The sequence below is a fragment of the Pocillopora damicornis genome, chromosome 2 (genome assembly GCF_964200805.1).
Source record: "Pocillopora damicornis chromosome 2, jaPocDami1.2, whole genome shotgun sequence".
NCBI lineage: Eukaryota > Metazoa > Cnidaria > Anthozoa > Scleractinia > Pocilloporidae > Pocillopora > Pocillopora damicornis.
In genome coordinates this window covers 31611268-31623809 of record NC_142671.1, presented here as the reverse complement: position 1 = coordinate 31623809, position 12542 = coordinate 31611268, and the positions used below count along the sequence as shown (strand labels likewise).

Genomic DNA, 12542 nt, shown 5'->3' with positions numbered 1-12542 from the left:
TGCTCCCAAAAAGTCTTGATTGAAAAGTGAAGTGTACGTTCTTTGTCTTTTAGGAGTACTCGATGGACATTTTTATGCGACAATGGTGGCATGATCCAAGGTTTAAGAATAATTATAGCAAACCGTTCAATATGGCAGCGGATCCCACAAAGCTTTTCTGGACTCCAGATACGTACTTCTGGAATGTAAAAGATGCTAAATATCATTTCGTCACCCGAGAGAATATGAGAGTGAAAATATCGCCCGATGGGGAGATTTATTACAGCACAAGGTAAATTTGCACTAATAAAAACAAAAGAAAAATAATTCCAACTCGCAGCAACGATGATCTGACGATTCTGCATCTTTTTCTTAGAGAAAGGTTCAAAACTATTTCATTTCAGTCTTGAAAAAGTTCATTCTATGTCCGCCTCAATTTTAATGGCAAGATCTAAATACACTCTTTCAACTCCCGCTCTATCTGCCAAACCTCTTCATTAACTTTTATTTTAGCCCTTAAGTTTGGAGTTTAATCGAATGATGTCCCCGTGTCAATACGTTTCTTTTCCCCTCAGTTCTCTTTTACATAAACTTGTACTGATTTTGTAAGGAGAAAGTACTTTTGGGTCGCTCCTTAGAGCAGAAGGATCAACATTGTTATTTGAGACCTTTTCTGTTATTGTTCTCGCAGGATAACACTAACAGCTCAATGTGATATGGATTTGCACCTTTACCCAATGGACACTCAGTATTGTCCTCTTATCATAGAAAGCTGTAAGTATTCAACGGCACAGCAACCAAAGACAATATTTTTTGTTAACAAATCACATAATCCGAAGTAATTTTGGAACACATGCAACTTCCTGCACGCTAGTGAGGATTCCCGAGCCATTTCTCTCTTTATGACAATTGTTATATGTGGAAATTCGTCCTACAGTTCTTCTGATACGAATCGAAACCGTACAGATCAACTGGACTGTGCCAAGGTCCACTGTAATTCTTTTTACTTTTTTTTATTTCGTCTCATTCTAGATGCGTATACGACAGCAGATGTTGATTACCGCTGGAAGGGAGGCGATAAACAAAGTGTAGAGATAGTGTCGAAGGAAATGGCTCAGTTTGATCTGACTGATGTTAAAACTTACACCAAGTCGCAGACGAACAGTAAAGGTGAGTTTTAAAAATAAAGCGGATAAAATCATGAGCAAAATTTAGTGGACGGTATTACTTAGTGGAATGTCCGTAATTCTCATATCTGTACGAACAAAAGCAACGAGTTTCACTTGGTATCAAACCAGTGTAATAATGAGGTTTCTCTAGAAACTTTCTTCCTGTACTTTTTCTTCGTTGTACAGAGTTTTCTTTTTCGTTTTATTTTGAGGCTAATGTAATTTTTAGATAGTATAAATAATACTCGAGGCAACAAGGTGAGACTAACCGTACTTTATCTCTCACAAATTCTTTCTTACAACATCTTTTACATAACTGGACGAAAAATGATACAGATAAGGGGGCTTTTCAAGACATAAATGTAGGATCATCCTCAGAACTGGACCGAGGAGTGATCCAATTCGCAAAAGTTGAGATAAAACGTTGATTTGCGCTTGAGAAATTGAAAAGTAGAAATTCAAGTTTAACAACTATTCTTTGGAACGTTTATTTCACCAACGAGTTCCCTGAGGAGAACGACATGAGGAGATAAAAAAAGTACTTTGAATGGGAGGGCGAGGCTTGAGTAGTTAAGTTTAGCTCTCTTCACTGTGCCAAATAATGCTAGCTAACAGACTAACGACGAAACGAAAAACTTCACCAAATTTAGAGAATTGTAGCGAAGCCCGAGTGCGTATCAAACGACTCTCTTTCCTCCAAACATTCCTAGGTTCCTTCGCAAGTCTCAAGGCGGTGTTTTCATTTCGACGGCGCACAGAGAGCTTTGTTTCTGCCATATTTGTCCCAGCAGTAGTCCTGGTTGTTTTGTCGTGGTGTTGCTTCTTCATCTCCCCTTCAGCGGTTCCTGCCAGAGTGGCTCTGAGTATCACCACTATTTTAACCTCCATTCTACTCAAAGGCAACGTTAACAGAGACATGCCTAAGGTCAGCTACATGAAAGCCGTTGATTATTTCTTGCTGACCTCTTTTGGCTTCATCTTCGCCGCCTTAATCGAATTTATCATCGTCCTCAACACCAGTCCCGTGTTTTCTCTACCTTCCTGGTTCAAGAAGGACAAAAGAGGAGACAAAAAGGAAATTGCAATGGAATGTGAAGTAAGTGGTAGAGAAAAAGATTATCCTCAACTTTAATCATTTAAAAACGATTATTTTCTCTTATCTCTCTATTGAATGGTTACGGCACGGCTGAATAATTTGCACTTGCCCTCAGTTTGGCAGATGTACAGAGGATTCCTATTATCATTCGTTACGTAAGATCAGGTTGTCGGAAGTTTCAAATATTTTGTAATTTTACTCCCAGACTGTCCAACGTGGACTGTTTTGTTAAAGTAATTTGTGGGCTTTTTTGGTCTCTAATGAGCTCTGTCTATCAATTAGGTGGCTGGAAAAAATTTCCTTATAAAGGGATTAAAAGAATAGTAGAAGGAAACTCTTGAGCTAGCCTTGAAGGCTTCGAAAGCTTGGTCATGTCGATGTATTTCTGACCGTCAAATGTTTTATTTTTCCTCATATAATCTAATCATAGCGCTTTAAGTATCACTCTATATAAGCTGACACTACATTTCCTGGTTGTGATTATCCCAATGACCAAAAATCCCGGTGATCAAAGTGTAAAGAGAGATTTCTTTTCTTTGTAGGCGCACAGCAAGGGAAGTGTTGATCTGATTGTGCAAGTGATGGATGAAGGAGTTTGTAGAATCAGGAATAACAAGGGAAATATCAAGCTGAAGCCACAACCAAAACAGCAACTTCCCTTAACGCCGCCAGTAGCAACAAAAACTAAGGCGCACTGGATCGACCGATTGTCAAGATTTCTCTTCCCAACTTTGTACGTCACATTTCTCGTCGCGTACACCATATACTACAGTGCGCTCAGGGAAGAGAGCGACTCCAAGGGACATGTGTTGGACTAGAGAATTCAACAAGAAAGTTACGGTGGAGTCTTCAACGATATTTATCTATAAAATTTGAAGAAATTTCTCTCCATTCATTTTTGAACAACTGTAGATATGAGATAAAAGTCGATAATTCCTTCTGTATCAGAACCGGCCCACTTTGACGTACAAAGCACAAAAACCAACCGATTAAAACAATGCCGATTTTGAAAAACGAGGTTTTACGATGCAGTTTCGAAAAGTACAAATTTAGGGTAAAACACTCTTGAGAATAACTTAGATTCCTATCTGGATTCCGAAGCAAATCCCTGGTCACCCTGGCTAACGTTTCTATTGGGAATCAGAATAGTTGTCATACTAGTATTAGCCAATCCGCTCGTCTACATTTCTTTCCACTACAATTGATAAGATAATTAGAACTCTTAAAAGCGAGGAACAGAGTTTCTTTGCGTGTGATGAGTGTCCTATTTCAAATTTAGTGTCTAACACTGAGAATCTGATATGGTTTATAGAAGAATATTGGGGGATTGATAGAAAAAAGGAATTTTGATGTAGGGGGCCTGGACTGATAATTTATGATGTAGGGCTAGCTCAAGGAATCCAATTTTTTTCATTCAATGTAAAAGAAAATTGGTTTTCTCAAGAAAAGCAATTAATTTTATAGATCCTACCTCCTGAGCTTTTTTGAATAATCATCGGTTACAAACGTATCTTTAAATGATAAACAAGTACCCGAAAAGTTCATTGCTGATAAAAAGACTCTCTACGTACGGCGTAGATTGTCATCCTGGAAAAAAGATGATGAAAGGGGTTTCACTTAGTTCACGGTGTTCTGGATAAGCTTAAAAAGAGCAAAGATAAAATACCAAATCATCTCCTCGAGTAAAGGAATTGTCATTATTGTTCCTGCCTTTTTAACCCTTTTATAAACAATTTCAATAAGTATCTATCCTAGACTTTCTACTCTTTATAAGATGAATCATTAATCAAGATATGTATTCATGATAAATAGATGGCTTCTTCCTGATATAATTATTACAGTATGCTCAGTTGAAGAAAAGCGCACGAATTCTTATCATGTTAACAAAAAAAAAACATGACATTAATAAAAATTGATTAGCCAGCCATCGGTCTTGGTTTGTAAATACGACAATAGTAAGTAGATTTGCGATTGATGAAGTTTTAAGTATCATTTGGTTTAAATAGTCCTTATTGATAACACGATAAGGAGAGTTTGGGCAGCGATAATAACAGATATGAATTTAGTTTATCTGGTTGTTACCGCATCATTACGATGGACACATAAACCCACTCAGTAGGAAAATTTAGTGTTACGTATATGGAGTATATGCTTATTTTGGAGCTATTGATTTGGGAGAGGTCCTTCAATATATTGAAGGGCTTAAAGCTGTTTTACGAATGTCGAGAGAAACCAAGACTAGTGTTAAATATATGTTAAGCTACTGAAAAAAAAATTGTTTTAACTCCCACTCTCCAAAAGGCAGCGGTTTTTTCGAAGCTCTTAAAAGAAGCAGTTCGTTGTTGAATTTAAGATATTTATGATTGAAGAAGAACGGAGGATTTCAATGTTGCTTTGCGAGAGGAATAAGATCTTCGACAGCTCTTTTTACGTTGATTCCAAAGGTCGCATTCTCGCCTAATTAAGATCAGCTGAAATTTGCATAATCTATTTACGGCGGCCATAACCATCATTTTCAAGTTTTTCTGGCCGATTTCCCGAACATTCCTCCTTATTGATAGGAGTAGTATTACTCTAATCATTTTATTACAATAATTATATATTCATTGTACACTGTATTAGCATTGTCGCACTTGCACTGGCAAAGGCTGCAGTTTGTCATCAGAGCACGTACAATTTTTACCTGAGTTTTTTATACAAGAGCGCAAGCCTCGACGCAATTCAATTCAGCTACCAAAATAAATATTGCATATCATATGTATATGAACAGATAATGCAAACTTTCAAACTTTCGCGTAGCAGTGATGATTCTTCGCGTCATTTTACGTCGCGAAGACTGTAAGCTGTAAGATTCGAATATGACTGCAAAGTAATGCTGATTTGTTTAAATAATTAAAGAGTACTCCGTATAGTTATGAAGAGAGATAACCACGAATTACTCCTGGACTGACAACATTCCATTAGACGACCAGTCCCAGGAGCCTTCCCTCACTCTTTTCTCTTGTAATGTATGACATATGCCATGAGGAAGAGAGCGTAAAACGCGGGAAAAAGGATACGGGAACATTTGTCGACCCAGTGATCCTTGGGAGGGCTCGGTTTAGTCTCAGGAGGTTTCCTGGGCTTGCTCAGGTCCAGCATCTTCGGGGAGGCATTGATTTTAAGAATCAACTCCTCTGGTCCGTCCTGCAATAAGCACAATTTTTACTAAACAGGTCATAAACTATGCACAAGGACAAAATGTGCTAATCCTTCCTCCTTACACGTGCTATATAAAAGCTTTTTTCAAAACGGCAGCAAAAGGAGAATCCGGGGATCTAGCTTGCGTAAGACGAAGTTTGTAACGCAAGATCACAATAAAACTGTCTGACCCCGAATTTATGCCAATGAGTTAACTCGTTGGTGTTATTTCAAGGACAGCATTGAATAGAAGTTACCTGAACTTGAACTGGTTCATTCTTCTGCTTTTTCTCGAAGCAGTTGAAACTATCTGAAAATGCCTCAGGGGTGTTCAGCACAATAATGTATTCCACCAAAGCCGTGAAGATAAAGCCGAAGGACGTTAGCATAAAGTAGTCTACGGCTTTCATGTAACTGACCTAAAATTTAAAAGTAACAGTTTAACAATTACTACAGCCTGGGAACGACTTTCGTCCGACACACACCCTTGGTCGTATGATCTAACATTTTCTAGGGCTTAACTTCTAGATGCTAAAGGCCAGTTATTATTAAGATGTACGATTGTCATAGAAATGTTTTATGCATATCTTTTTGAGATGAATCATTCTTTTCTCGTGCTAGCGATAAGCATACTTGACATTGTTGGCAAAAATCAACGTCTCGATGAGCATGGGTCAGAACACGGTTAAATAACAGCCCCGAGAAAGCAATTTCCGTGCGTTTTACCTTTGGAATATTTGAATTTAAGGTGCTGGATAGTAGGATGGTGGTCAGAATAGTTGTGATACTGAGAGATATTCTTGCCGGAACAGCTGATGGTGTGATGAAAAACGTGCACCATGACAACACTACCAAGATGACTTCCGGTACGTACACGGATGAAATGTAATAATCAAGACGACGTCTGAAGGAGAACACCGCTACTAATTTGGCAAATGAACCTGAGCGAAGAAAACCATGGACGCCATTTAAGTGTACTTCTGTTTTATACTTAAAATACTTAAAATAGTTAAAAATAACAGTTGTTTGAAGTGGAAAAGGAATAACAGAGGATCAGTAACTTTGTTACTCGTGGAATACGTGAGGCACTATAGAGACCTATTCGAATGAGTCAAATATGCGTTAAGTAACCATGCGGCCATTGATAAAATTCCAATATACCGATTCAAGATTTTTAAGGATAGAGAGCAAATATCACAAGTTTAGTTTCTTTATAGGTTAAACAGGGGAAAATGGTTTGTCATAGATTAGAGCTGAGCACTAAAATAGATTTTTGGGTGGGTAAAGAGATGCCACTGTCTCGCATATGGTAGAAGCAGAACTCCTGGCTGGGTATTTCACGTAGAGGATACAATGATAAGCTGAGAAGGCTAGACCCTCCCTCCCCCTCCCCTTCCCCTCGGTCCTCACTGGGAAAAGCTAAGGTAATAAGGGGATATGCGCCAAGAATACATGTGTTATCTCACCTTTGCTATTAGTGCTTGCTTTATTCTCAGTCACGACGCGAAGAAGATCAAACTGAGCCAACTCTGAGGAGACAATCTCGATCCCTTTATTTTTACTAATTTTCCACTTATAGTCTACGTCTGCCACTGTGTGGGCATCTGAGGAGAAACAGAGAAACAGGATTGGCCTGGTAATGTTTTTAGAACCACAATCGGCGAGAACCGCAATCGGTGAAAGGAAGATTCGTACTGCATTTTTGCATATGTTTCGCTTGAGCCTCGTGAATACACTTTCATCAATTTAGAAACAAAAGAAAACCACTTGCTATCTGGTGTGCGCGTTTCCTTAAGAGTAAGGCAGTTTAATGTTATCTTTTATAATATTTTCGATTTCACATCATCTGACTCATTTTGCTTAATTATCTTACGTGATTACCTTTGATATTTCGACCCTAACCGAAGTTTGCTATAAGCCCCATAAGGGACAAAATAGTAAAAAAAACATGCACATAAATCATCAGAAGAAACTCAGCACCGTAACAATAGTCTGATTGATAAATGTTTTCAAATGGAAAAAAATTAAACACTTTGCAGTAGCGAGAGTTAAGGGGCAAATTTTCCGCTACTTTGCACCTGGTCCATTTCCATACTTACAGCTCTCGATTCTCAATGCACAGTGTTGGGTATCCATTGGATACAGGCGCAGATCCATGTCACATTGAGCCACAATCGTTATCCTAACAAAACAAATAACATAGACATTGTACCAAGTAAACTTTTTCCTCTGGGTGTTGCAACAGAACATAATATGAGAGAAAATAAAAAAGGAGTTTGTTGGACGTGGATATAAACAGTTTTCCTGCGCTCCGACCGACAATATTGAGAGCGCTCAAAACCAACTTTTCACCTCATCAGTTGAACCTTTGTGTGATGAAAAACGTGTTTCTTTAATTTGGGCTTTTCTCTTCCTACTCCTCGTCTTGGAAGTATTGACGTGATCAAGCCTTGGCTGAGATCGTCATGTTGTCACTTTTCAATCCCCCTTTGCAATTTAGTAAGTCGTAAAGTTGTGTTTGTGAAAGATACTTTATTCACCCAGGGTGAATAAAGAGCGTAACCAGATGCTGGTAAATTTTCAGGAAAACCTAACACAACTCTGAGGGTAAATTGTGATTATCCCACAACCAGTCGACTGCAAAAGCCGTATCTACCCCCTTCCCCCCCCCCCCTCCTTAAAAAAAAACCGCGTGAGGGGCTTAGCTTCGATATATGGACTAGCATACTATCCACTGGGAAAAAAATAATCCTAGCCGCTTCATGCGATGGTAACAGGAATTAGCTGCTACGTAGTGAGGGCCACCGGGCTTAAGAACAGACTTTGCCTTCTTCCTTCGACACGATAATAACTGCCCTCCAAAAAAATTCAAAACTAATTTTGACAATGTATACGTATAGCTCTTAACAAAAAACACATGCTCTGATAAATAATGAACAAAAACTCTATGTGCACCTCGTACTGAAGTATATCTCCCCATCTGCAGAAATTCTGACCCGCATGTTTTCTCTGGTAACGTAGTGATATTTTGCATGCTTAACATTCCAGAAATAAGTATCCGGTGTCCAGAAGACATTTGTTGGGTCAAACGCCATGTTAAATGGAGTAGTAGAATTATGCCTCATTCGGGGATCTTTCCACCACTGGCGGAAGAATATGTCCATGCTGTACTCCTAAAATTTGTTATAAACACCACCATCAGTAGTTTGAAGTGAAACCGCTCCTCTTTGATAAAATTTATAGAAAATAAATTAACATTTGGATGCTATTTTAAAATCATATTCTATTTAACCTTTTTTTTTCATTTTCAGTCAAATGACCTACTGATTCTATCAACTTTTCGTTGTTTAGTTCCTTTGTACATGTCAATAGGCCCTATATTACTTAAACATGATATAGTTTTTTAGCTCTTGATGTGCTCTCTTACAGCCGGTCAATAAACGGAGTGTAACATAGTTTCTGTTTGCCTGTTTGCTTTATGACCTGAAAGTGAGAGAGACCAAAGCCGAGGGAAGAAGTGCCCCTTATGGATCTCTTTCTGAGGACAATTCTTACCAAGTTGCTTTTGCTTATGGTACGTATATCTCGCATTGTCTATGTTTTCGCGACGAACTGTCTTTACTAGCAAATTCCACGGCTCAGGATTTCCACTGGTATCCACTTACCAACAAAGAATATCTTACGTTGAAGAAACCGATACGAGTCGATATCCCAATTTGTACCGACCCTCGACAACTTGTACCATACAGGTACGTTATCTCAAGGTTTTTTTACAAAAGTGGTCCATGCATATTTTAAGTTTGGGTTGTATACTAGAAAATATCCATTGACCGGTGATTTGCTTACAATGTAATCCGATGCTATGAAAGACGAACCACTGAGGTCAAAAATGGCGGAAGGGCAAAATAAAGGCGCGGAAGATAAATGCTACAGAAATATAACGCTGACATTGCAACGCGTAGCAATCAGAACAGACTATCTTATCCTCAATGGAGAAACTTTATAGTCAACAACAACTCACCATGTTCACTTCCTTAATTTCACCGAATGAAATAACTTTGAACTCTACTTGGACCATGACCGGCTCTCCTGCACGAATATTTAGCAAATGATAAATTTTATACTCAATTCAGATGATACGTGCAGTTAAAATCTTGCAAAAGACTTGTCTGTATTCTCAGCAGTTTGTGAATCAAGAAAGCTTCAAAAAGAGGGCGAAGATACAAGATGAGAAATGCATGCATGGTTGAATATATTCGAGGTGAAGTAAACTACCATGTACCAATACAAAGTTAAAAATTCAAATACAAATTCAACGCTTACCCCCAGCATTAGGCCGCAACTTTCTATCGTAATTCTTCAAATTGTTGTTGATCGCCACCGATAAATTGTATGCCTCTTCCATCGTTTTCTTGTACTTTTCCCTGAGAGAAATAATTCCGTTTGCTCATAGGTTAATTCAATACCTCGCACAAAAGCAAAAAGGTTTAATATGTGGAAAATGCGTTTTCGAAATTTCTTATCGATAATGGCACTTAACAAAATATCCATCGGGTTTTATACTTATATTGTTGTAACGAATACCAAAAGAAGACGACTACGGTTTTTCGTTTAAAGATAGATGCTGTTTTCTCTGTTTAAATAACTATTTTATTTGGAGTGCAGGTGGCTGATTTATTTTGAACTGAAACAGATGCAAGAGAAGGCGTGGTGTTATATGTAGGGTGTTTTCATCACCTCGATTGAAGTAGAGAAATTAACTAAGCACAAGACTATTCTAAACTAGCACAATTCTTGCATTGCTTCGAGCGGCAGCTGTACGAAAATTTTGTAAAATTCCCCGATCGAGATGATAACTGCAAGGATAAAGCACTTTTTCGAAGAATCAAAGTGCGCTTCTACCCTTGGTCTAAAGGAAAGATAACGATCGTGGACTAACAAATAGACACTCAGACGTATGTGCGTTGTTAAAATTTCTTTCTTGACGGGTTTTTCTGTGACGAGTTACTATGTTCAAAAACTAGCGTGCACGCACACTGATAAGGGGATTTGTAAGTGAAAAACTTATCATGTTTTTATAACTGAAATGCGAAGTAAAACATTTTAATGAAATAAACCTCTCCAAGCAGATGAGGTTTAATATGTAAGACATCAAAAAAATACTTACATTGGATCCTCGCTCTTGACAAAATCCAACATTAAAGCAAGACTGAAGGCGGCTAACAAGGTTGGTCTGAATTCCATTATAACAGGTCTGTAATATCTAGGAAGGAGATCTAAAGGTGAACGAGCTACAAGTCATGGGTCTCACTTGCTACGAGAGCTAAAGGTGATCATTCATATGTCACCCTGTTTGTGTACAAGACCTATAAAGCTCGATTCTGCATAGTAAGGTGTGTCATATGGTTTCTCTGTAACCTCAAATGACTTTACCTCTTGCTGCTTAATCAATTATCAAAGAGCAAGTTCCTTAATAAAGACTCTATAATCATCCAACAAACCGAGGTGTACGCCTTGAAATTTTCTGAAATAATTGAAAAAACGATAACAAATTAGATTCGAAATTAGAATGACATTCCTTCTCACAAAGATACACTTCACTTTTCCCACATTGAAGTGTGCTAACAAAGAGAAACTTTTGTTCTTCTTGTTCAACTAAATGGAAATAACTTGTAAGATTGAAACTGCGCCCCGATTTTGTCTACCAAGTGTCTTTAAGTATAAGGAAGAAATCATCAGGCTTTCCCTTAAGCATGAAAAATTTACGGAGAACTCCACTGCGTGTTAATAAGATTTAAAACTAATTTGACTGCAATCAGAGTACTTTTCTGTTCCAATTAATGCATATAAAACTGACTGATATAGTTGGAAAAAAACATAGATCTTGACAAAAAATTGTTAGTAATTTCAAGTTAATTTTCATACTTCTGATTTCTTTTGTTAATTTTCAATAAAGTACCATCGTTTAGAAGGGGAAACGTCGTAAAGCTTGGAATAATCGCGACTATTTCTATGGCACTCAAACTTTCAACGTTACTCGGGTACGTGCAAGAATATGAAATGCAAACTGCGTGATGCAGTTCTTACTCAGGTATACTAGTTCCTAACCGGTTCTACTTTTCAATAGCAAACCAAGTGACGATAAAGTTTATTCAGATGTCGAACTTTTTATTGATAAGCTTCAGTGCACGGTAGGGACTCACTCGACTGATGAAAATCCTTTAATGATGGAATGGTTCTTTAAAGAAACATTTGAAGTATTGCGTTCTAGAAAAAGTCATCAATAATGAAAAAGAGAATGAAAATAAGGATAGCAAAATTACTGTACAACCGAACATTTTCAACAACATTTTCCCGAGGAGCAGGCCATGAAGATGAGTTTTATTAAGCAGTTTTGTGATCAAACATTGCCGTCTTTCAAAAGTATCACTTTTAAATCCGCATTGAGATGAGCTTTATTTGTAAATTGGGCCAATTATAGGATACGTTTTGACTTTCTCATTTGTGGATTGTTTACTAACAATACACTTATTAACGGTCAAACGCTTCGAGTATTCGGCTGAAGTCAGAAATGAAAGAAGATCGGAGCAAAGCTGAATTACACATTCGGTACCACCGACAAACTTTTCTCTCGAAATAATATATTACTTTTTACACTTGTTAGATTAAAAGTAAACTCTGTGTACTTATACGAGAGAAATGCATATTACCCAATACCAGTTACTGCTACATGTACGTTTACGAAGGAAATTTCCAGATTTCTTTACAAATTATTCTAGAGTAATAAAATCCTGACAGTTTTGAACATTCATCGAAAATTCAATTTCAAATAAGAACAGAAACGTTTTAGGTCGATACGGAGAAAAAGTGAGATATCAACAGAAATAGATGAGAATTCATAATTAATATTACAGCTTTGCATTTCCCCTCATACGAAAGTGAAACTTAATAAAGTAGTAAAATAAAATGATCTTACTGTTCCTTGCGTAACAGCGAAACTCCTACTTCTCTTATGAATACTTTTTAAGTTATTGCTGTCGAAAGCGTTAGCATACAACAGAATCTTTTGTTGCATCCCACCGAAATCTCAGCTAAACAATAACACGCTACAATCACCT

At 37.6% G+C, this 12542-nt stretch overlaps 2 protein-coding genes across 8 annotated transcripts in view; one reads left to right on the top strand and one right to left on the bottom strand.

The window, feature by feature from the left end:
* Nucleotides 1-4171, top strand: part of LOC113677093 (gamma-aminobutyric acid receptor subunit beta-2) — a 14509-nt gene extending 10338 nt beyond the window's left edge. For all 6 annotated transcript variants that reach the window (XM_027193847.2, XM_089197831.1, XM_027193844.2 and 3 more), the window contains 5 exons: nucleotides 54-271; nucleotides 671-753; nucleotides 1012-1149; nucleotides 1859-2244; nucleotides 2787-4171. In XM_027193847.2, coding sequence (XP_027049648.2) covers nucleotides 54-271; nucleotides 671-753; nucleotides 1012-1149; nucleotides 1859-2244; nucleotides 2787-3062 — 1101 coding nt within the window. In that variant the 3' untranslated portion in view covers nucleotides 3063-4171. The remainder of the gene's footprint in view (nucleotides 1-53; nucleotides 272-670; nucleotides 754-1011; nucleotides 1150-1858; nucleotides 2245-2786) is intronic.
* LOC113677094 (gamma-aminobutyric acid receptor subunit beta-2) lies at nucleotides 3924-12542 on the bottom strand. 2 transcript variants are annotated; one of them, XM_089197836.1, is made up of 11 exons: nucleotides 12401-12542; nucleotides 10858-10948; nucleotides 10592-10687; nucleotides 9748-9848; nucleotides 9446-9513; nucleotides 8380-8597; nucleotides 7524-7606; nucleotides 6891-7028; nucleotides 6151-6365; nucleotides 5682-5843; nucleotides 3924-5430 (listed from the first exon to the last, which is right to left on the bottom strand). In XM_089197836.1, the coding sequence occupies exons 3-11, from the start codon at nucleotides 10666-10668 to the stop codon at nucleotides 5233-5235; spliced, it is 1260 nt and encodes a 419-aa protein (XP_089053962.1). In that variant the 5' UTR covers nucleotides 10669-10687; nucleotides 10858-10948; nucleotides 12401-12542; the 3' UTR covers nucleotides 3924-5232. The 2 variants fall into 2 exon arrangements, with proteins under 2 accessions (XP_089053962.1, XP_027049650.2); XM_027193849.2 differs by lacking the exon at nucleotides 10858-10948 and having other exon boundaries at nucleotides 12401-12536.

Excerpts from the sequence above, each read along its gene's own strand:
- LOC113677094 (XM_089197836.1), bottom strand. The coding sequence starts at position 10,668 with ATGGAATTCAGACCAACCTTGTTAGCCGCCTTCAGTCTTGCTTTAATG. Across the intron at positions 8,598-9,445 it reads AAATTAAGGAAGTGAACATG|GAGTACAGCATGGACATATT; the intron begins GTGAGTTGTTGT and ends AACAAATTTTAG. Across the intron at positions 5,844-6,150 it reads TAAATTCAAATATTCCAAAG|GTCAGTTACATGAAAGCCGT; the intron begins GTAAAACGCACG and ends TTTAAATTTTAG.